Source organism: Empidonax traillii, unplaced genomic scaffold (genome assembly GCF_003031625.1).
Source record: "Empidonax traillii isolate 1590-97213 ecotype Southwest subspecies unplaced genomic scaffold, ASM303162v1 scaffold69:size3087049, whole genome shotgun sequence".
Lineage (NCBI taxonomy): Eukaryota > Metazoa > Chordata > Aves > Passeriformes > Tyrannidae > Empidonax > Empidonax traillii.
Window position 1 is genome coordinate 284,414 of NW_020955262.1, and position 24,654 is coordinate 309,067.

At 35.4% G+C, this 24,654-nt stretch overlaps 1 protein-coding gene across 8 annotated transcripts in view; it reads right to left on the reverse strand.

Moving 5' to 3' along the window:
- The window catches only part of KCNT2 (potassium sodium-activated channel subfamily T member 2), a 118,180-nt gene that overhangs the window by 69,206 nt on the left and 24,320 nt on the right, over positions 1-24,654 (reverse strand). For all 8 annotated transcript variants that reach the window (XM_027880374.1, XM_027880372.1, XM_027880375.1 and 5 more), the window contains exons 2-9: positions 19,085-19,164; positions 14,485-14,584; positions 12,274-12,333; positions 11,934-11,982; positions 10,510-10,569; positions 6,292-6,366; positions 5,757-5,840; positions 5,080-5,174 (exon numbers count right to left, since the gene is read on the reverse strand). In XM_027880374.1, the coding sequence (XP_027736175.1) occupies positions 5,080-5,174; positions 5,757-5,840; positions 6,292-6,366; positions 10,510-10,569; positions 11,934-11,982; positions 12,274-12,333; positions 14,485-14,584; positions 19,085-19,164 (603 nt within the window). The remainder of the gene's footprint in view (positions 1-5,079; positions 5,175-5,756; positions 5,841-6,291; positions 6,367-10,509; positions 10,570-11,933; positions 11,983-12,273; positions 12,334-14,484; positions 14,585-19,084; positions 19,165-24,654) is intronic.

Genomic DNA, 24,654 nt, shown 5'->3' on the forward strand with positions numbered 1-24,654 from the left:
ACACTATTTTCACATGCTTCTTATACAGCAGATTTTAGCGAAGCCACCTTACAAATTTCTATACCTAAAAAAGATAAGCTTTGTGTACGATATGTTTTTTCCCACCAAAGCTGACGAGAATGTTGTCCTTGTGTTCAGGCACAGTTTTTCCCAGAAGGCAGCATTTCACATAAACTCTCATCGAATTTATAGGTTGTTTGCTCACGAATAACAAATGGATATTTTTAAGAAATGTTTTGGTGTTGACCTTCCAGAAGCTGCGCAGCCTATTTCTTGTGCCGTCACACGTGGAAGCGTCAAGGTAACGTCTGAAATAGGCCTGAATTTCAACTGCACACACACACAGGAAAACTACCCATACAGGCTGCCCTCATTCCAGCAACTGAGAAGCAGGACGAAGGTGGGAGCTGCTACAATGGATGTGGAAGGTACTGCATGTGCTACCTGGCCTACTTCTAGAGATCTATTTTCTTATCTTTGGAGAGCACTGCATAGGAGTATTTCAAAACAGAAAATAGAGATCCCTTGTTAGAAAGAAGCGAGTTCCTGACAGATCTGCTTTATTTCAGAGAAAGAAAAGTACAACCACTATTATTTCAGTACTTCGTGGGATTCTTGTAATAGCTGAATAATTTATTTTGTATTATTTACAAATTAGAACTTTCAATTAATGTTGTATAATAGTCTAGGATTTAAATTCTGCAACTCCTGTTTAGTCTGTTAGGTCCTGAAACTTTATGTGTTTACAACTCTAGAATCACTGGGTTTTAAAACGGACAGAATCACAGTTCTGTTTTGTGCTGTCCTTGAATGCATAAAACCCCTCTAAATCAAAGTGAGATTGGTCCTGAGCACTGAGACTGCTGTACAACAAAACATAACATCACAGACAGAACTGCAGACACAAAAAAACCACATTTTTTTTCTGCCTTACATAATCCACCAGCATTCTTCATCCTACTTAAGGTTAGGCATCTTTCTTGGAGAAGTACATTGTAGGCTCCTGATCAACACAGAAGGGTAGAGAAGTACAGACCTCCGTGTGGTTATTTAGTTCCCCTCAGATCACCTTTGAGTTGTTTGAATCTGCTTATGGATAATAAGGGGAACTGGAGCACTGAGATGGCTTTTTTCCTTCAATATTTTGTGTGATTAATCCTATTTTGGTTTGTTGGGTTTTTTCCTCTGGCATAGCATTTCAAATCCTAAGGTCTTGATTTGCCTTGTTTGGACTAGATCTGGATTTGTTTTCATCCTTGCAAGCAACTTATTCATACTGTTTCCTCCAGCTGAGAGTTGTGACTGTGTAATCAACATTGAGGCTACAGTACTGACATTGTACATTTATTCTGTAAATTATTGTCTAGAAATATCCTTATTTTCTGATGCTGAAAGCACTGAAGTGTAAAAAATGTTGATTGACCTCAGTGAGCTTTCAATGAAAGCATGAACAAAATTTCTGCAGACTTCAGTATGAAAGAAAAAATGTCCATCTCAAACAGTTTGTGGCCATGTTCTTTGCAAGCTAATCCCTCTACAATGGTGGTATATGACTAACACTGCTTTAGAATTCAAAATAAGTCTTAATAGATGATTCACTGTGTCACAGAAAGATGCCTGAAACAGTCATTCACTGTTATTTGCCCTCTTGAACAGTTTACAGAAATATTAAGTATTCCATTTGACAAACAAGTGCAAACATCCATTAGCTAAATGACACAATATATATTTTGACTAGGTCTGTAACTTTCACTAGTACTCTATCAATAGTAAGTGCTGAAAAATCTGCAATATAGAAGTACACGTTTTAGTAGATGTATAATAGCTCTGGTTACAAGGCCGTTGAGGTATTTAAAGAAAGAAAAATACTTGGATAGCCTAATCTGTCTTTGAAGTCAGAAGAAAACAGGAAAAAAAATCCTTTTATGTAATCTGTAAACTACAGAGACATGGAATTGCTCTTATGAATTTATTGATCTGCAAATGAGTTCTACCCCCAAATCCATAAACAATTATCACCAAAGATCCAAGAGTGGAGTAGAGCATAATCACACCTTAGTGTGATTACTCTTTGTTCTGTAATAATATTGAAAATTGTCAACTGTATACAAAAATGTGAAGGAGCCTTTTTCCTACTATATTCTGAGTGCAAAGGACAGCTTGAATAATGGTATCTAAAAATCGTGAGATGAGTCAATTAGTTATTTTCATTGAAAAGCTTACACCTGAGTTGTAAGGCATAAGCTGGAATGTGTTTATATGTGTAACCACCATAGGACTCTCATGTGGACATGTAAATGATAGGTTTACAGATGATGCATGAGGTGAAATTTAATTGATTTTCTGTAGGTTTTCTGCTAGATATGGTAAAAGTTATTTTGAACATACTTATATGTGGACAGGAGCAAAGTCAATGAGGAGTTTCTCATAGCCTTTTGGACCTCTTATAAAATGGTGTAATTCCCATACCAAGCTACATTCTGTCTCTTTCTGTGTATCTGTTAAAAAACGTGGCTTTGAACAGAACCCTCTCTTATAAAGTTATATTAACTTCACAAGTGCTGAGTAGCCAGTGTTGCTATTGAAGCAGATGGCACAAGCAAGCTTGTCAACCAGGAGCTAAGGAGGGCTGTGGTGTTTCAGTTTAAGCCATACAGTGCCTTAGAGTCACGGGTCAGCAGGGAGGCACGATGAGGGCAGGTATCAGTGGTGCCAACAGCACACCATGGGCATGTCCCTCATACTCTGAGGGGACAGTGCTCTGAAACTCCATTCAAGCTACTAATCTGGGCTAGTTAATTTTGTGTTACTGAAGCCATGGTGCTACATGGACCAGGTTTCTAAATGGAACCAGAACGTGGTTATGAAAACACACAAAACTTTGGAGTGAGCACCAGTCTTCTGTGCTACATTAAATGTATCAATAAATCTAGTGCTGGCTCCAGTATGTGTTTAGGGGTATTATAACTGGTTACTGCTTGCCATTGCAGAAAATATGAATGGTCAGCCTGGTGAAAGACATCTTTACGTGGACAGATTCCAGCAATGGACTTTGGTCTTCCCTCAGCATGAAGAAACTCGTGTAAGCTCTAGATGATGTCTCTTAAAATTAAACGCTGTCTCAAATTCACCATAGATGTAACATAATCAGACATTAGGTTAAGTAATTTTGACTATTTATAGAGTTTTTAAAATAATTTAAATATATAATCAGTAACATAAACTAAGAATGTGCAAAAATGCCATTATGTGTGCTCATGTAAACAATAGTAAAAATTGCCTAAACGGAATTCCAGTCTTAGGCAAGATGTTTGAACTACAATTCCTAGTCATTCCAAAAGTGCTTCATTTCCTTGGTTATTGCATTACTGTTTGTTTTCGTCTTACTTGGCTTATTTTGCAGTCTAGCAGGATCAGTTCTAGGTCAGTAAATAATGATCCATAATAAGGAAGTAACTGCAGTTTTTGAGCCCAGACATAATTATGGTAGGTGAGCTTGCCATGTTCTGCATGTTTTACTGGCAGTTAGCACAATGCCTGTTGGTCACCATGATACATATTTTGTACAGCAGTTCAGCAAAAATATTGAAGATAGGTAGGTAAAAATGGTGTAGGCATATTTACTCAATACCACCCTGTATTGTAAAAAATTAAAAAGCAAAATTAGAATAATTTAAAAATGTCCAAGTTCTACAGGGATAGAATTTTATGCATTCTTGTTCAACTATTGTAGTACTTATTCATATCAAATTTTGTATTAAAGGGCCATAATATTCAATAGGAAATTAAATACCACAAAAGCTCATTACTGAATAGAACAGGCAGCATTTGTCATTATGCAAGTAGGTGGCCCTAAGACAAAGGGTAAAACTGGACCCTTCATTTAGCTGCTGGCTAGAGCAAACTCCTCTTCTTGAATAAAGGATTGAGAGGGACAAGACTAGAAAAGGCCATGTGCTATTTTACAGTGTTATTACCAAAAGCGTTAGCAGCGCGTAATAGTGACCATCAGAAAGCAAGCTAGAGAAATAAAGTAAGAGAAAATCAAATCACTGTCTCAAAAATGACACACCAAACTTTATCAGTGTGCTGACCTAAAGGCATCTTGTCTGGCAAAACAAATACAGCTCATTTAGCCTTTCCACACAGAATCATCATCTCTGTTTACTGTCCCCCTGTATACCATCTTGTTTCACACTGTACACCATCTTGGGTTCCCCCTGTATGCAAAACTTCTCAGGCACTATTGATGAGAAGATTCTGTATGTTAAGTAAGCTACTGAGCTACTTTATAACCAGACCACTCACGGAGTCTACTTTGTCTGCCTCCAGCCCTGGTGAACAGCAGATCCCTAAGCCGTAATACAAAAATAGGACAATCAAGTGGTGTTTCCTGTAGATCATTTCCTAGCCTGCAGTAATCTGCAGCTCATGAATTTCATTAACCAAGTATATTTGTATTTAGTGCCCTATAGATTTTTCTCCTTGCTTTCCACACTCATGTAAATTTAAGTTTTTCAGGTCTTTCAGCAAAATGTACTTCAGAGTAACACATTTTGGTTGTTTGAACCTACCATCCACTACTATCAGTATTCTAGATTAATAATTTTACACTTTCTGTAATTTGGATTGTTAACAGCTATTTATAATCCCCTGTACTTTTTATGGGAACCTTGGTCAAAGTGTTAATTACATACTTTTCATGTCTCTGTTCCACCAGTCAGAGGAAGGTGACCTTGGTACAGACCAATATAATTCTGTTGATACTCTTCAAATCTGAGTGACTTTTCTGCTAAGACTGCACTCTTGGTACATATGTAAATTTTCCCCTACTCCTGTATCCTGCGTATTTCCTTCCATAGAGTGAGAACGAGTCCCTTTCCCGTGCATGCACATTCTGTTTCCAAACCCAGTGTATCTGGACCCCAGCAGTGCCAGGTGCTAGTTAACACTTTCACTGAAGTATATTACTCATCTTGTTTCATTGCATGGTTTCCACAAGGCCTGTTTTACCACCATGGAGTAAAGAAAACAATGCCAATATATACAATAAAAACAAAGGGGGTTTTGGCCACTTACCAAGTGAAGATAAGACATAATAAGGTAGATATTAAAATGAGGACTTGATTAAACATTGCAGACTGTGTGCGTTGGATGGCTCGGTGAAGATCATTCTGTGTTAATGGAAAATAGGTGTTATTTTTGGTTTTGAATTAATAAGCCGTGAGCTGATTCTATAGAGGAATTATATAGTGCCCTGATAGAAATGCAGTCATTCAAAAGCACTTAAAATTTGCTGAAAATATAGAAATGTGCAAAAGAGCCAGCTGTGATTCTGTGATTATTTAACTGGTTCTTTGTTCATCCTGGCACAATTCTGATACTATTGCAAGCTGCCTTAAGGTCTGTCTGCTCATGTCTAGCTTACAAATTACAGGCTGCAAGGACCAATTAAGGCCTAACAGTTGAGTTCCCTGCAATTGTGCATGAATGACTGACTAGCAAAAGAACCATCCACTGCCATTTCCTTTATTGGCACAGTAACAATTTATACTAATTGAGATTTCATTTCATGTCTTATTTTTTTCTAATTTTGGTGCAAAGCAGTTTAGTAATGGTTGACCATTTCTTTAATCTAAATACAGATCTGGTTAGATTCCTATTAAGGTTAGATTGTACTGCCAAAATCCCACTAGAGACAATATAGTAAAAAAAAAATAGAAACTCTAAAATATTTATTTCCTTTGCATACTTACAATCATATTCTCTAAAGCATGCTTTGCCAGCCAACAGTTTAAAAATGCAGGAATAAACAGGTTTCTTAGGACTGGCCAGAAAATCTGAAAGAAATTACAAATTAATTACAAGCTTTTCTAGGAATATTCTGAGGAATAGAGCTTTTCTATTCAAGCAGAAATGAAACCCCTGGGAAAAATACTTACTATTAATGTGTTTCTAGTGTGAGATATGGCTTTAAATAACATTTTTTCTTTCTTTGTGATTAACTGCATGCAAGATAACTTGAGAAAATAAGAACAGCCAGTTTTCACTGCAGACATGAGTGATTCTTACATTTTTATAATCAGCTGGCTTATTTTATTGATTATGCTCTAGTTTATGTTAGAGGCCTTTGATTTTGTTTGTGCCCCATCAAAGAGGAAAGAGGAAAGTGATCTGTATTATTACTTCACTCAAGCAGCAAAGCATCTTGTTGACAAATTTATTTAAAAAAAAAAAATTGTGCAGCTATGAAAGTGCAGTGTGCAAATGTATTAATTCAAATATGTTTACCGTGATGATGAAAGGGACAGCATTAATTATTTCCAGGAGAAAGGGTATTCTCAGAATTTGTTCCCAGATATTTCCCTTCAAAGAAAAGGAAAAAAAACCCATAATGTCACAGTAGGATTGCATATAGTTCTGGTGAGAAATATATGAGATATTCCAATGAAACATATGGAATCTCTCCCACTACCTGAAATTCAGGAAGATAATTTATCTCAGATTTAAACACATATGACAAATGGGAATATAGACCACTCTGGATTCTTTTTCTTACTGTTTATCATAATGTACCTCACATACTTTTAAATTTTTATTTTTACTAGAGCAATTCTCAGATTCCATATGCCAATATATTTCCTTGCTATGACCTAGTTAGTAAACTTAAATGAATTCTAATTGCATTAACTAGTCAACTCATCCACTCAGCTAATGAAGAGCTTCATTAAATTAAGTTTTCATTTTTTTCAGAGAATAATAAGCTCTTGTTGTCTTCTATTGCTCTTTCAGGTACCTTGGAATCACACAGAGACATCCTGTCTCTGCTTTTTCAATCCTCAAAGGTTAGTTTACTTTTATTTTTATGCACAGATAAGGAGATGAGGTTCCTGTCCTAAGGAATTTATCTTTTTAATAATTCTTGCTTTTCAGTGAATTTTTATACAAGTAACTGAATACCTTGCTGGCAAACTCTTATCTACAACTGTTTCTACTTCTTTTTCTTAGAAGCCTCTAAAGGTTTGAAATTCTACATTGCAATGCTTTAGCTTTTGATTGTGCCAATTTTTTTCTTAGCATAATGTTTACTGACTTGGAACACCTTAAAACTAGAGCCAAAGCCCCAGTACAGCATTAAGAATTGCAGAGACATATGTGCAAAGGAAATGCCCTGCTCAGAAAATGTTACCATCTGATCAACTGCTTGGATTACCCCAATGCACAGGCCACTGCCCTGTAGTCCATGCCAATGTTTGTTATGAACGATGAGTCATGCTTTGTACTTCCTTCCCATAGAAGTTTGTGGCAAAATATGCAAATATGTCATATTTTCCAAATAAAAAATACCAGCTTTTCTCTTGTTTCATTAGCATTTGCATGGTAGTCACAAAGGTCTGGATTTATTCCTCTTTATTATTGCTAAGCCTGCTATTAAGATATTAATTTATTAAGTATTAAAAAGAGGAATGAAGATAGGTTAGGGAAAGATAGAAGTATTCTATAGTGAGTCCTTCCTTCCTTTGCATTTATCTTTTATCTTTACTTATTATTTTTTCTTTGACATTTGTTTTGGAGAGGGAAATAAGGAAAAAAAATCTAGTGTTTAATATTTGAATAAGGACTACATCATCAAGTTCTATATTTCTGCCACAAACACTTCTCAGAGCTTTTTGGAACTTGATCTTGATTACATGAAATTAGAGGTCTTCCCACACACTTCAGTGAAACTGATATTAGTCTCTTAAGTTGCTTACTGCTAGCAATAGGATGAGGATACTACTACTTTTTTTTCTACATCTGAGCATTGGCTGTGGATGATTAAATGATTAAATGTTGGGATGAAAATCCGTTCATTTAAAAAAGAAGGTAGTTGAACTTCAGTGACTTAGAGCTTTACAAATGCTGTGTATCAAGACTCCATCATAGGTAAAGCAATAACAGTGCACGATATACCATGGCAGTATTACAAGAATTTGCAGCACAGCATTATATTTTCAGTTGCAATAACATATTCTTTCCTGTTAAAATAACTATCTGATAAAACCACAGAAAATTAAATACAAACTCCATAACATATAAAATTCTTTTTCCATTTCTGACTTTTCACACCTGGAAGCCATTGTACCTAAAGGGCAGGGATTATCATCTTCCATGTAATTGTAATTGGTGGGAGTCAGATATACCAGTGAAATTATGAGGCTGTAAACTGAGGGGTTTTGGTAAGAATAATAAAAATAAAATCCGATTTTTCAAACTGACCCACTTCATGATTTCACTAATTTCCTCGTTTTTAATGTTAAGAGCTTCCTTCTTTGCATTATGGAGAAGAAATGTCACATAATTCACTTGTGCAGGCAAAATGCCTGTGTGGATGGGCTCCAGGTAATTAGGGATGCGTGCAGCTGTAAGATTCTGGCTTCCACATAAAAATGCATCCTGTTGTCTGCAAATCTGCCTTTTGCAGTGAGAATGTGTGGTACTGCTAAAAGCAGCTAAGACTGCTTCTGCACCAGTGATATGGCAGGATTGCCAGATGTCTGTGACAAGTTTTGACAACGGAGATTTCTGATGCAGACATCTTTCGGGGTTCTGGCCAAGGGCAAACCCTCGTGTAGTGGTTTAAGCTGTGAGAATGCAGATGGTAAACCATTCATTCTTGGATCCAAGAGATCAGCACTGTAACACAGTTCTACATTCTTTGCATTCCTCCCTGTACAAAGGCAATAACAAATGCAAATTCTTTGTGAAGTAGTAGCATGATACACTACTATGTCCTTGCTATTCTGCATGTGGAATCATTTCTTATATGTCATCAACCAGGTATCAGAAAGGTAAATTCCTTGGAGTGTTCTCTTAAATGATTGCTTTATTTATTTTACAGGTTATTTGTGAAATCCCAGTTATGTAGGATTTGAATACACTTGAATACAAACACAATCATCTTTTTCTTATTGTCTTCTTCCTGGCCAATTCTCTGACTTATACCTAAACTGTAAAAGTCTTGAAAGTGTTGGCATAAAATATGTATTCTGTCACAGATTTACATGAACCAAGGACACCTGTGGTCACCCTGGCTGTGCAGAATAGTCTTACACTGGGTGAAATAACAGCCTTCTTGGCTTTGTGAGACTGGTGTAGTAACCAGGACCAGAGTGAAGAGGGTGTTTTGCATCAGGTGGATTGCAAAACTGCATTTCAGTACTTTTATTGTTCCTTAGATTAGTCCTTAGATATAAATCCTCCCCTTATGGGGAGTGGAAATACAGCCATCATAAAACTGACTCAACTTCTGTGACAGGTATAAGCAGCAAATCAGGACAGCAGAGCTTCACATCCATCACACTAATAAGTGACTTCTCATGGAAGTTGACTTGCCAGTATTTCTCTCATCTTCTCTGCTCACTGAAATTAGTGGAGGTCACAAGCAGAGTGGATAAGGATAAAATGCTGGCCAATAAACTCAAGAACAGTACAAATTGTGATTGTCCTTTACTATTTTGCCACTTTGCATGTAAATTTTGGATTGTTTCTGCCTATGATTCGTTTGCATTTGTAACCACCAACTCCTAAATAATACATGCTCTGAGGATTAAGAAGAATAATTTTTAGACAGCTTCTTAACGTTATTGGGCACTAAGGAAAACATTTATGGCATAATCACTTGATAAGCAAACTAAAGAACACGTCTCTAAATTCAGTAGTGGCTCTGATAGCTACTGAATGTCAGCAATATGAAAAATAATAATAAAAAAAGATGATGCTCCAAGATATTTTCAGCTTTAGAAACCAGATCTTTTTGTATTTTCCTTGGTAAACGATTTTATTACTTTTCTCCTGAAGGTACTAAGAATGCAGAGAACCTTAAACTCACTAGGACAGAGCATATGAAAATGAAATTATGAAAACTGAATAAAAACATTGGAAAAACATAAAGGAGAATGCAAATACAAAAATATATTGTATTCACTTCAGATGATTTCAAGGCATTTTGCAAAGATGTTCCAGTAGCATCAGTGAGATGGATAACACAAGAATGTAGATATTCATAGTTTTATTTAATTTTTTTTTAAGTACTGTCTTGGCCTAGTTTTTTGGTGTGCTGTTTTAGAGGCCTGAGACTGGAGTTATACATATTGAGTAGCTTTGACATCAGTGGGAATCGTGTGCAATACATTAGGGATAGACAGAAAAAAATTGTGCAACTGAAAAATCAGTATCAAAGAATATAGATCACTTCGGAGAATGTGTTTTTAAATTACAGTGTGCAAGTGGACAATGGCAAATAATGAAAATTTAATTTCTGACTTCCACTTACTCTCTAGATATTAGAGTTTGCTCATAAATTTAGGAAATAGGGCTGGCTGTGACAATATCCATCCTCTAGAAGTGTTTTTCTCAACTGCCTGCTTGTTCATCAGTGTGGGCACAGGCACATGAACTTTATATTGAAACATTTAGCTTAGTTACATTTTATAATGAATTATGCCTAAGAGAAACTAAAATACTTACCTTGTAGCTTAGATAACTTAGCAGTAGAGTTTCAAAGAGACTTATTACAGCCACAGACACCTTAAGTGAAGTGAAAAAATATGTGTATTAATAGTGGCTTCTACAGAACATATGCTATTAAGCATTACAATCAAAATAAATAATATAAAACATCTTTTCTATGCATCCTCTGAAAACATCTCAGCTAACAGCATTTAACATGAAGCTAAAAACTGAAGCAGAAAATTGAAAAATTATACAGATGAATCACTATTGATTTTAATATTTAAATGCAGCTGAGATCAACTTACCAGCCTTCACTTAGACTCTAGTCTTAGACATTGTTAGTATATGTATTAAGTAATTTAAAAATATTTAAATAGTCAAATACAAAAATAGTTAAAAAAATAGAGCTTCATTGATATTAAATAACTATAAAACTTACTTTGTATACCAGGTATTTGTATTTTAATGTATATTGTGGGAATATTCTATCAAGATGTACAAATTTCAGCTGGAGCATGAAGTCAAACATGCCTCAGGATTTCTCATTTTAAATTAATGCTCACTATTACTGAAAACTTGGAAGAGTGCACTATTTGCACTCACAATGTCATTACCTAGAGTTAAAAAAGATGCAACGGGTTGGAAAATGATTAATATATGCAATCAAAGTATATCAGTTTCCCCAAGTAATTATTACTGTTTTATATAAACTCAGGTTATATTTTCTGATAAAAAATAAATCTTTTTTTTCAACTTTTTTTTGCAACATTATCTATTATGAATACACGTGTATTTACACATGCATACATATAAAAATAGGTATGAAGTTCTCTGTTTATCAAATAAACTTATTAGTATGAGACCACTCATAAGCAAATGAATATCTCAGTATTTTTTAATTAAATTTTACAGTAATCTGAATGTCTAGATCAAAAATGTATCAAGCTCTGCATAATCCAAGTAAGGAATTGAAAGGTGTTTTCATTGAGGGATTCTTCCCTTAGAGAAGCTGTGTATTATAGAGGCAAAAATTATCATAATGGCATTGCCCCAATCATGTTGAAAAAATATGATGGTATAAACATTCTGGAAATTTAAGTAATTTTTAGTAGAAAAACACATTTGGAGCATGTCAAAGGCTACTCATAAGCAACTATCAAAGTTAAACTCATCACTAGAATAAACAGTGACTACTTGACTCAACAGAGCTTGATAATTCTAAGAGAAGGACCATCTAATTCTACTTTTTTAATAAGCTTTAATACATTTTAAATATATTGTAAAGCCATATAGATAAGCTGACTTTTATGCTTTTGCTGTAGTTGGTGTTCAGGCAGATTTCCTTGCTAATATCAACATTCACATTGCTACAATGCTGTAAATCAATATCATCTACAGTTATCAAATGAAAATCATTGAGTTGGTCGTTTTCATGTTACCTGTAATCCCCATAAAGGTAAGCTTCGGTTCACCCAAATAATGGGAGACCTGTTAATTATAATAAGAAAATAAACATGAAATTAATCAAATTCTGGTGTTTTGAACAAACAACCAAAAAAGAATGAAAAAGTTGTATGTGCGACTGGCAATCAGAGCAGCCTCATTTAAAAAAATTCTCAGTACTAAAAACCTCAAATCAGTAGTTAAGAGTTATAGAAACATTACTATTATATGTTAAAATGTCACCATTTCAGATGGAAATGGATTTGTCTTCCTGTTTTCCTCCCCTTCCCACAATTTTGCAGACTTTTGGTTTGCTTTGGTAAATTAGGAACTCACCAATCAATTGTTCCAGGTGTGTAGTTTTGATTGCTGGAACAACTCCGATTTAATTCCTTACTGATGTTGTCATGCCATCCATGCAAAGTCCATTTCCATTAGTAAATGTATATGGGAATGTGTCATAAAAACATATGGGAGGAAAGGGATATTGATTACATTATTAAGTGCTCTGTAAAATATGTGCCATAGTTTGAAACTCTATGCAATGGATACAGACATTTTAAAAGTAAAGCAGCTTTTAGAAAGGACAACTCTTTGTGCTCCACATCTATAGATAAAGGACTGTGAGACATTTCAGGTTACATTTTTTTAAAGATTTATCTTCAAATATGTTCTAATTTACAAACAAAACAACTGAAATTCTACTTTGTAAAGCTGAACCAAGTGATACAATGTGTACTGAAGATCAAGAGATACTAGAAAACTTATCACGTGGATAGGCTGTGATAGAAAGAGCACATATATCTGCCACACTCTCAGCAGGACTCCACTTGCAAACTGCAGCAAACTCCACTTGATATCCTCTTTTGCAGATGTGAGGAGGGCTGGAGTTTAATGCAGCAGTAATTCAAGTACAAAATTAGTGATACTCAATTTAAAAAAAAAAAAAATTGGCTGCTATACGCATATGAGGTTAACTTGCCCTGAGTTGCTGGCACAAATCCTCCTCTCAAATGGTCATGTGAGGAGGTGGGAATATATACTTCTCTAAATGAGGAAAAATATCCTTGCTTATCCTTGGCAAGCAAATTCAGCAGGAAAGAAAGGGATCTGTAGACCACAGATTGGCAACAACTGTATTTTTATCAACTGTCAGTGGACAGGTGCTAAATTATATCCATTAATAAGGATCCTCTATGTCTTAAGCTCTTTCCTGTACCACATGCTGTGCCTGAAGGAGTAAATGAGATCTACCAACTTTTGCAGGCATTTCTGAAAAACAGGAAATAGATCTGATGAGAAGCATTCCTCCTGGATTTGTCACATTAAAAAGAACAAGAAAAACATTCAAAAATGTTTTCATTGGCCATGATCTCAGAACACTGAGTAGTTTCTTTCACTGGGCTGTGACACAGTATCTAGAAATTATTTTTTCTTTCGTATTACTTCATTTTTAAGAATGCATTCAAGCAGTAGTTTTGGTATCAAGCCCTCAGGATCTCTGTGGATAAAACAATTGACATTAATGGGGTAAAATTTGGGCACAGGGCTGGTTTGTCTGGCATAGCTTCTATGACTGGGGTCTTCATGAGCATGAAAAAGGACTTGTCTGAAACTTCTCAGCCAGACAAACGTTATTCAGGCACAGAGCAAACTAACTCATCTCTTAAATGTACCACAACACAATATAAGGGAATAATATCTGTAGAAAATATAAATACAGTCTCTGGCTGGTGAGTTGTTAAACATTTGGATTGCAGGACCAAACGTGTCAGGAAAGGTGTGAGGAATTCAGTCTGCAGATGACTATGAATATGCATCTTTGCCTATAAACACAAAAATATCAACGTATACCTTTGGCAGTACTGATGCTCTAACCTGTCCTGCGTACCCCAACATCGCCTGCATCATAACATGCTCATTTGGGCTCACTAGAGGTCTCATGACAAAAGAATAGCAGCATGCCAGAAACTATGATTTTAAGATTTTAAGCCTTTGAGTTGCTGTGCTTAATATGCCTAAAGGATGGATTTTCTCTTTCCCGTCAGTGTGAAAAATTTTGCAAAACCTTTACTGCTTCTTTCCACCCTACATTTTCTTTTATTGAAGAGACATTCTAAGATACATGTAAAGTAAAATGCAGGTCTTTGCAGGTCTTGTTTTTCGGGGAGATTTTTTCATGGCCCTAAAGTAAAATCCCAAAAGAACGGTTATTACATGAACTGGCCATCAGATATTTGCAATTTTACATAGAAATGTTATGTAATAATACAACCAAAATATGTAAGTTTGCAGAATTATATCTGAAGCACAGTATCTAAGCAGAAAGCTAGGATTATTTTAGCAGTAAAGTGGAAAAAAATAGTATTTTTATTTTAGTTCTTATTTCCATTCACAGTGTAAGACTAGCTTTATAATTCATTCATATCTGTAAGACATACAACCAAATCCCTGTTGACAGAATATCAAGCACGTATTTGTAAATTTATTTCTTATAACTTAAACAATGATTTAAGAACAGAAATGACAAAAACTGCTAAACATTACCATCCAAGTCCTTGTGTGGGATCATCCAGGAGCACACGAACTATGTATAAGAAACAGCTGAGTAGCTTGAGAGAGAAATTGAATAATCGTATTCTCAGACCTATTTTGAAAACACATAAGAAAATAATGAAATAAATCCAGGCTTTTTACAGTTTCACCCACCTTTAAGGTAAAAGGAAAAGGAACTGGAATAGTCATGGGGTCACAGAGCAAAGGTCCATTTAGCCAGTAACCTGTTCCCTGACATGGGCAATTGGCACATCCCATGGAGGAATGCAAGAATAAGCATGTGTGATACACACATAGTACACTTTTCAATCTTACAGAAATCTCAGTCAGTTTTTACATAAATAACTATTCAGTCATTTGAAAACTATTCTATACCATTCATCTTTACTAATGCCATGTTTGGGCCTTTGGTAGTTTTAAAAGTCCACGTTCTTGAAAGGGGAACCAGAACTAGATAACACTTTTTGAGATGCAAGATACATGAAGAAAACATACTTTTAGCCCCAGGCAGAGGATATACAATGGGAAGTATTTAAATATTAATATATGAAAGTCCTCATGCAGTAGCTTCACATACAGAATATATTAATTCTACCCCAACTTATAAAATATTTAACTGTAGTTGTTTAATGTTGAAGTTGAGTCATTATGCATTCAGGAATCAGGACATCTTAAAGTCGTGCTGAATGCACAACTGAACTGAATCAACAACTTGTTCTACAGACTGTGTGAGTATTGAAATGTCCTAGCTGAAAGGATATACCACAAATACTATCACAGAATATTACAGTACTTCCCACAAACGTAGGTGTACTGCACAAAGACAAGATTCCTTTAAAGGGATCCACATGGACACTTCTATCACACGGGCTCATTGGAGCCATCTTCAGCTACAGTGGAACTTCACTGTATTTTCATACCATTTGGTAGCCATTAGAGGATTAGAATTTAAATCTTCAGTATTGCTATTACATTCAATACATTTTTTTGCTAGTGTAAATATTTGTACCTGACTTAGTTTTCAGCTTTCATTCACTAATTAAGTTAAAACTGTTAGTTGACTAATGTAAAGTGGGTGGAGATCACTTTAAGCATTAATTGTTTTTTCAGTCTTGTGGACTGAGAGTCCACTTCTGCACAGCTGAACCCTTCTGTCCAAAGCAGAATACTGCTGACTGAGTCTTACCCAGGTGTGACTACATTTGCACCTAGTCATAGTAAGGACAATATGCTTTATTGTTTTACTGCAAATACTTCAGCAGGTCTGCTGAACTCCGTATAATTACTTATGTCTGCATACATTCGCTTTTAAGGAAAGAATCATAATTATATTGTATTACATACTTTTTGACTTTACTCGGTCTTAAGTTCGAAATCAGCACCTTACACTTCTTATATCTACAGGTTCCTTTCCCTTTAAAGCTTAAATCTGCTACAAACACAGAAAAATAGAAAATACAGTCCTAAATATACTACGGTGCAACTGCTGAAAGAAATCCTACAGTTTATTATACAAAACTCCTTATTACTTTTAACTGTGAAGTTGCAGTTGTCACATAGGAACTGGATGGATTTTTACTGCATTTTGATTCTAGGGTTAAAATCCCGGGGACCATGAGAAGTCCCACAGCTGTTACTGGCAATTTGATTTGAGAACATTAACCTAATGATTCCTGCTGTCCTATCAAGACTAATTAGCCACAGGCAATTTATTCCCCAACAGTGAAGCGAGTGAAGTAGTAAGTGGAACCAGAGGCTGCATGAAGGAAGTAAGTAATGTGTATAGGGTGTTGTCATCCTATTATTTGACTTAGAGAGCATTACCATCCTTGTTTGCAGTTTTTTTGAACTGTTGGTGATGCAGTTTTTTTGAACTGTTGGTGAAGAAAACATGAGTTGTTTGTTTGTCCTAACCCTTCTGTGGAAGTCTGCTGGAGTATGAATGGTTGCCATAACAACTAGGCTATTACAACTAGAAAAGCAGATAATGTTTAAAAAATAAAAACCAAAACCTATCCCTAAACAAACAAAAAAAGCCTATCAGGAATTCTTTTCCTTACAAATTTTGTGTTGTCTAACTTTCTTTGATGAGTACAGAAGTCTGTTGTTTTTCTTCTGGTTTTTAGCTCTGTGAATGTTAATCTTGGTTTCAAACGCTTATTTTATACATTGTTTTCTAATCATCATTTGAAATTTTATGTTGGTTTAAATGCTACAAGAAAATGGTGTTTTTCTGATTAAAAACTACATCAGTACAAGGGACCGGTGTTCCTGCTTGCTGCCTTAAATTCTTAACCCTCAAACCTTAGTTGTGATAGATCTAGAACTCAGGCTTTGGATCTCTCCATAGGAATGGCTGTTCCCAGAATGTGGGGCAGGGGTTTCACACTAGACCTGCCTTCATCTCAGGGTTCTGGTCAGTGTGCAGATAGAGTGCATATCACAGCTGGGGTTAGATATAAAGTAAGACAATAGCATAGGTCCCGTGCCATGATAGTGTCAGTTATTAAAAGATAAGTATGAAAGAACAGGATTCAAGTCTGTACTGTTTCAGAAGGTCACCTCTCCTAGTTCTGTTTGCCTTAGCCTTTAGAAACAGAGTGTGCTGCCAGAGGGAGCACATGTAGTTACCCTTGCTAAAATTTTGGGAATTATTGTAGGACTAATAAAAGTATCTTCTGTAGCCTCATAGTTGGGGATGTCACCTGTGAGTTGGAAGCAAAGCACGTGTTCCACTGTCATGAAGCTCTAGGATTTCAAATGTGGCAAGGAGGGGGACGATCACCAGAGAAGGCATTTAAAATAGATTTTCAATTATTATTCTGTTACAAAGGAGGCATTTCGTCTGTCTGTTTGCTTGCTGTCTATTTTTGTTCTCTATTTCACATGCTGTCAACATGGTCTGCTTGACTTAATTTCTTTTTCTTCATTCACAGCCAGATTTTTCAAGTAGCAGGGTCATTTGCACAGCATATCTCTGTATTTTGACATGGGTGCCAGAAACTTGTATTCAGCTACATCAATCATGCACTGTTATTCAGTTATTTGTTTTTTAATGAGAATGTAATTTCATTGTGTGCATGTAACCAAGTTGTTAAATACTCTTGTTTTCTTTAACAGAAAAATTGATAATAACCGTTCAAAATATATTTGTTTTCTGAACTAAATATAACTATGTGAAACCTTAATGTTTCCTGCTTGGTTTGAACAAGTATTTGCTATTTTTGCAGGCATTTTTAAGTACGGGATGATACATTATATTTCACTAGTTCTGACTGTGAGTTTCACTTTTATAATAAAGTCTTGATGCTTTCCTTGCAAGCATTTTTGGGAGATTAATTGTCAGACTAGGAGAGCTGATCTAAATAGAGTGACAGAGCTACCAGATGAGAATTTTACAATCACCTTCCATTATTTCTTTTTCATAAGTCACTAATACATTTCTGGGTTTTAGCAAAATCATTTCAATAGCAGCTGGCTTTAGGAGTTGAGCCAAAATATACTGTTAATAATTTATATCCCAGTGATGGTTATCTTTTATTCCCTCTTTACTGAATTGAAACTTCACTTATTTTTTTCCTTTGAGACTTATTTTAGGCTGTGATAATGCAGTGTGTGATTTTGGCAAGTACAAGTAAGTCATACAAATATGTCATCTTTCTCTCTTTTTTCATACATTGTTTGAACTTGGTTAGACATTTGCTTGCAGAAGATTGAGTGAGAGCTAAGTTGACATTAGACATAGATGAAGGCTTGTTTTATCAGTTTAAACCAGAAAAATAATGAATAAAACAGTTGATATTTCAAGCAACTGGCCTGTACGTGATTTAGATGAGAATAGTGTTCTGTAGAAAACTCACATAAATTCCAGAATTGACTGCTCTGGTTGACAAAACCATGTGATATTATGCAAAAAAATCTCTGGTGAACCTGTTGAGTTTGGTTTTAGTTATACTATCTGAAAAAATGCTGATACTACTGACAATTTTCTCAATGACAGCACGTACATCTTCAATTTGTGAAGGAAGGGTTTCAGTGCTCTCACCAAATACAGACTAAGATGTAATATCTTTGCTTATCAGCTCCCTCATACCACTGGGCAATAGATTCCTCCAATTTCAAGGGAGGACTGAATGAATACACTTCAATAAGTAGCAGGTGACTATGTCAGATGCGGGTTTTTAGAGATTATATTTTGGGGGATTCTGTTTCCAAGTATTTGGACATGAGCCAAGATAAGCAGAAGGAGTCTTTGAACTTAGTAATTCTGACTACTTTGTTTTGGAGAATTTTATTGGGTTTTTTGTTTAATTTGGTACTCGGATGGCAATCCACATCATTTACTAGCAGGGGTAGTTCTCTGCTTTCTTTGCTATTTAAGCACTTGAATTAAGATGAATTTCCCATGTGTGTCTATGTCAGTGTAATAAATAATGCATTCCCTGTGGATAAAACTCCCGAAGCTTTCTTAAACCTGATTCTCCAGCTAAAAACCAGCAATTAATTCAAAAGCCCATATTGTTGCCTTCAATTGAATTGGATTTTAGTCAAAGTGTCACAAATATGCTTAACAATTAATGCAATTGCTTACTTGATCTTTGGTTTTTGATGAAGAAGAGCTTTAGTCTCTCTTTAAATGTGTTTTCATTCATATAAAATTCAACTTGCACCCTGAAATGTAAAAGGATGTATTAGAATTGGATATGAAAGATTTTACATTAATATTTCAAAATAATTTTTTCTCTATTTGTTCAATATTTTTTATATAAAACTAGAGGAACATATAGAGTGTTCATCATTTGGCTTTGAATGACTCATGTTAAAAGATTTTTAAAAGCAAAGCAACAAAAAAACCCCCACCAACAAACAAAAATCTCTTCGTTTATCCCCTTTACATGCAGAATCACTTTCATATTGCTTGGACAGTCTACACTGCAAAATAAGAAGCATCTATGCTTTTGATATTGTCATTGGAAGACTATTCTCAAATTTGCATCTTGGTAGGGAAGATTTCCTTGATGTTCAGGTTAAGGCTTCCATCTTGGTTTAACTCCCTTTCTGTAAAATTGAGATTTTTAATGATTCCTCTTTTTTCTGCCTTGTTCACATCTCTGTTAAGCATTCATGTCTCAGTTCACTTGTTTGTTTTCACCTTTAATCAAATGCTCATGCACCGAACAAACCACTCTCTCTGAACTTTGTCACAACAAAATACTGAGATCCAAAAGCAAAATTATGTTGCAATCTCCCAATATTGTACAGAAAATAACTCCCCTCCTGACTATATTAAAGCAACAGTAACATCTTTTCTTTCCTCCATTCCCCTCAGGTCTGCCAGTATATATTTCATCTTTCAGTCCCCCAATTCAGTCTGAGTACAACTTACGCAACAGCTATACAGACTAAAAGAGAAAACTGTTGCAGGGAATGGCAAGGGAAGAAGATGTGCATTAGTTATATAGAAAAACTTAGACTATTCCAGAGTTGTGGAGGTGGACTGCTCGCTGTAGGATGAGTACAGCATAAGTCTCGTTTTCATGAAGTCCCTGTGCTACCCAACCTACTGAACCTCCCTCACCAACCCAGTTCTCCTCCAGCAATGAATCTCTACTGTGGCACAATTTCTGTCCCTCCCTAAGAAGTCAGTCCTCAGTTTGAGAACTGTTCTGCTATTGCTAAAGAATAATGGGACATCTCACAAGTGACCCTTACATCTCACGTCTTCTGTATATCATCATTTGTTGCACAACTGCATATACTTTTTTTGTTCATAAGCATGCTTGAACTTTATATCAGCATTTCTTATCAGCAGACTTTTCTTTCTTCAAGTAAGTGTACTTCAATGGCTTATTTATATATGTACTGTCATATTTTTCTAGCAGCATCCTGACTTTAGTTTTTCCCTTCTTGCACGTGAAGTCTTTGCTGAAACAATTTTTGTATAATCCAGTTATCTACAGTGTCTCTCTTCCCCTCAAGTACTTATCTATACCATATATTTCTGTACATTTATGGAATTGGAGGGTTATTTATGGTATATGGGCCTAGAATGGGTGGCAGCTCCGCTAATATGACCTTTTCTAAACTTCTCCTTATTACCAGAAGTTTAGGTATAGAAGTTTGTTGGACAGGGTTGTATAAAGAAGAGTCTGGCTCAGTCAGTGAGGTCGGTTAATTTTAACTAGTCATTTACCTTTGGTGTGTTTTATTGTAATGTTCCTTGTAGAATAAGTGATTGCACTGCTTCCTATTCAGAGGAAGCAAAAACATAACCTTATTTTTAAGAATCTGTATTTTCCAAGGTACTTACTGTCATTAATGCAGTGACAGTTTTAGTAGGAAAACATCTCCCATGATTTGGCAGCTGCCACATGCCAAGTGTATATACTTAATCTTCAAGGATATATTTCAGTAGGTAAACAAAGTGGCACAAGCTATTGAAGTGCAGGTTGTTATTAAAGGATGCACAGTACTGGTGTTCTTCTTTTCTCTTTACACATTCTAAACTAATCCCTCAGAGTTTTCTGTAGGAAAATTGCAGTAATCACTTATGAAAAAGCAAAATGTTAACAGTATGCCATGATTTAATGATAAAGAGGAAAGAGGATATGGGAGCTAATCACCCTCCTATCACTACCATTATGAATTGCACTGATAGCCTTCTAACAGCTGTCTGTTTTTCTTTTCTTAGTAACCTCTGCTCACACCAGACTGGGATTCCACAAAGTAACAGTTTCCATGGCAAAATGGATTACAAATGCTGCTATTACCACTTCCATGTCTCCTCCTCTCCCTGATTTTCTTAAAATTTACTTAAAATTTTAGTGGCCTTCTACATTTGCAGCATATACTCTATAATGCACTTATAATCAATGTACTCTTGTGATACTCTGGCTACCAAACAGAGAATATTTCACTTTGTTTCTTGAAGATTACTGTTTACTCAGTAAAGCTAAGTATTAAGGGCTGAAGGAGCTACTGGCAGGGATAAGGGCTGAAACCTCCACATACTGATTCTGCTTTTCATTTCTGTGGAGAACACTCGCTCTCCTTGAACACTGGTTGTAATCTTTTAATGGTTAATATTTTACCTCATGTGTTTGCTCTTTTCTGTATTTTTCCCACTGTGGAGCGTAACCTAGAAGAGGAGTACTTTGGGAATATACCACAAATAACTTCTGATCCTCCATTGAAATATTAAGTTCCCTTCACAGCAGGAGTAGTGAAGGGCTTGAACAAGCTTTTTCTGGACTTAACTGGTACAAGGAATTAAGTGAGTGGGAGAAATTCATTGTGACATAAAAAAACTGATTGTTGCAGGATTAGTGCTATCTGGAATTTGATTCCAAGCAAATAGATTTGATGAAATAGCACACATGCAGATCTAGGTGAAAGTATATGTATTTGCACATCATCTGATGTACAGAATAGATTTGTTTTTACTCTATATTTACAGTGTAAGTAATTTAAAAGTGTAGTTAAAAATTGTGCTTCCTGTTTATTATCTTCCTGTAAAAGACACCCTAACTAAAGGAAATCAAGCTGAAGGATTAAAATGCTATTCCTTGGTGATGGTTACAGGGACAGAAATTTTGATGAACATAAGGATTTTGTGTATGCAGTCAATCACTGAATTTCTCTGTGCATGTCGTAGGTATGGAATATTCCATGAAATGCTGGGTTTGGAGGTTAAAGAACAGTTCTTATGCTTTACTGACTCTTGCTTCAGCTTTGTTGAGCATGCACAAATACCTGATACACCTGTGGCAAACCTGAAGTTATATGATTGTCTTGAAAACGCAGCGTGGTGCTCTTAATCTTCTAAAAATTAAATACCATTGATAGTGGTCTTCACTAGTTTAAACCCAAAGAACAGTGATGTCAGTGGATCTTTCAAACTGTAAGAGGCATCTTGAAGTACCCGAAGTGCAAGTATACTCTGCATTCTTATAATTCAGTTACGATGTAATTTGAGTAGAACATTTTAATGTAATACAAAGTATAGCAGAAAAATCCTAATTCAGGTCAGGGACACTAATGCAAAGCACTTCTGATGACTGTAAAACACTGGGACCGATCTGTCTGCGCTCTGGTTACTTAACTCATTTTGCCTGCATGTTTCCATTGCTATTTACAATGCCATTCTAACTCCACAGCCACACTTCAGTGACAATATCACTGTGCACCCTCAAGTCTACAAATTATCTTCTTGTGCCAGAAAGCAGTAGATCTGGCAGAAATAATCACTTCAAAAATGAAAGTATGAGTTGGATTTATTGCTTTGTGCATGCCAAGAGCTGTAAATGTTTATGCTTACTATTTATTGATGTTGGAATGAAGAAAAGGTATTAACTGTACAAACATACTCAATCTGGAAAAAAAAACTACACAAATTTATTTAAATCCATCTTTTTAGGACTATGCTGATGAAATCTAACTCTTGCAATATGGCCCTGCACTTTCTTAAAGATGATCCTAAAGAGTGTAGAATAACTAAAACTGACAGGTATGAGGTCCTTTTTCTGATGGAGAATTTACCAGTTTATGGATTAATGAATGAATATTTCCAAGATCTCTGCAGAACTGTGTTCGTGTAACGCTGTCTTGTAGATCCTTTCTGATAGCCAGCATTGTGAAAGTACATGAACAGGACACAGGTTCCACACTTTCTAATTGTCGTATGCAGGATTACCTCATGTCTCTAATTTTCCCAAACCAAGTACTCCTCTAAAACACTTCATGCAGTGCAATTGCCAGTCTCAAATTTGAACTGTAATGTCACAAAGACGTGTTGGGTTATCTTAATCCATAGAGTGTGTGCTGTGGCATCTGCACCGGGGCGTTTCTTTTGTTCTTCTCTTTCTACAGGTATCTTTGCTTAAAAGCTCCCTTCTGTATCAGTGAACCTGAGTTAATCTATCTAGTGACGTTTTTCCAGTCATATCTATATTCACTTGATTATGTAATTGGATGTTCACATAACTAATGGATTTATAGAGATCAGCTGTTATCAGTATCACCATAAAAATCCTCTGCATTAATGAAGTAAGAAATAGCATGAGCTGAGTTCAGCCTGATCACAAGTTGTAGAAAAAGGATTAAGGATGCAAAAAACTCTTTACAGCTTAGAACTGTATGTTAAGCTCAAATTCTTTTGTATGCATTTTTCCCATAAGTGGTTCTTGTTTCACAGAAACAATTCTGACTGTATTGGAAAACTGGCCAAACGGAACTTTTCAAGTTGCACAAAGTAAAATTTTGTACCTGCAATCAGAAAAAAACCCTTCTGTGTAAAAACGAACTTTTCCTTTACTTAACTGTTCAAAAACCAATCTGCTAAAAATTTCATCCCTGAATTGAATTTTTTTCCTTATAATATAAATATTATAAGTGTGTCTATATTTTATGTATATAAATATATATTTTATATATACATAAATAGAAATGTATTTTAAATCTGATTGTTCCTTTTTACTATCAGTTGGGCTCAGTTATGTAAAACTGTCTTTGTGAAACCATTATAGGTCCGTGGCAGCAATTCAGTATTACAGCAGTGGAGATAGGAAATTATATTATTTTTCAACCATTTCTGTGGAAAATATCTTCAGTTTTTCATTCCTTTGAGGGCAAGATTTTTAAGGGAAATTGGTAGTATGCATGCTTTTCAATCAATTAATAATTCTCTATTTTAAAATCCCCCATTCACAGTGTTGCATATTCAAAAAGGAAATTTATTATCTCAGTCCTGCACTCATGAAAACCAGTGAGAAATTCACCATTCTACTAATGGTGAAGTAATAAAAAATGAATTTACATTCTGTATTATTTGTCATTAGAACTTTTTTTAAGGAGAAAATACCATGAAGCTTTACTATGGGGAAAAGAAATCTCAGAGTAGTCTCCCTTACACACTGGACTTTTTACTGCAAATATACTTTCTGTTGCAAACTATTGCCTAAGGTGAGAGTTAATAAATCAGACATGAGTGATGCATTAAGAAATAGGGCATTTGGAAGCTAAATTTTGAAAGAACATCTCTGAAGGAAAATATTTGATAAATTCAGTAAAACTTTTTCAAAAACTTTTCTTTTTTTTCCCCCAAAGTATATAAGGTGGGGAAATAGATATTTTAAAGTGATTTTATTGCATGTGAAAATAGCT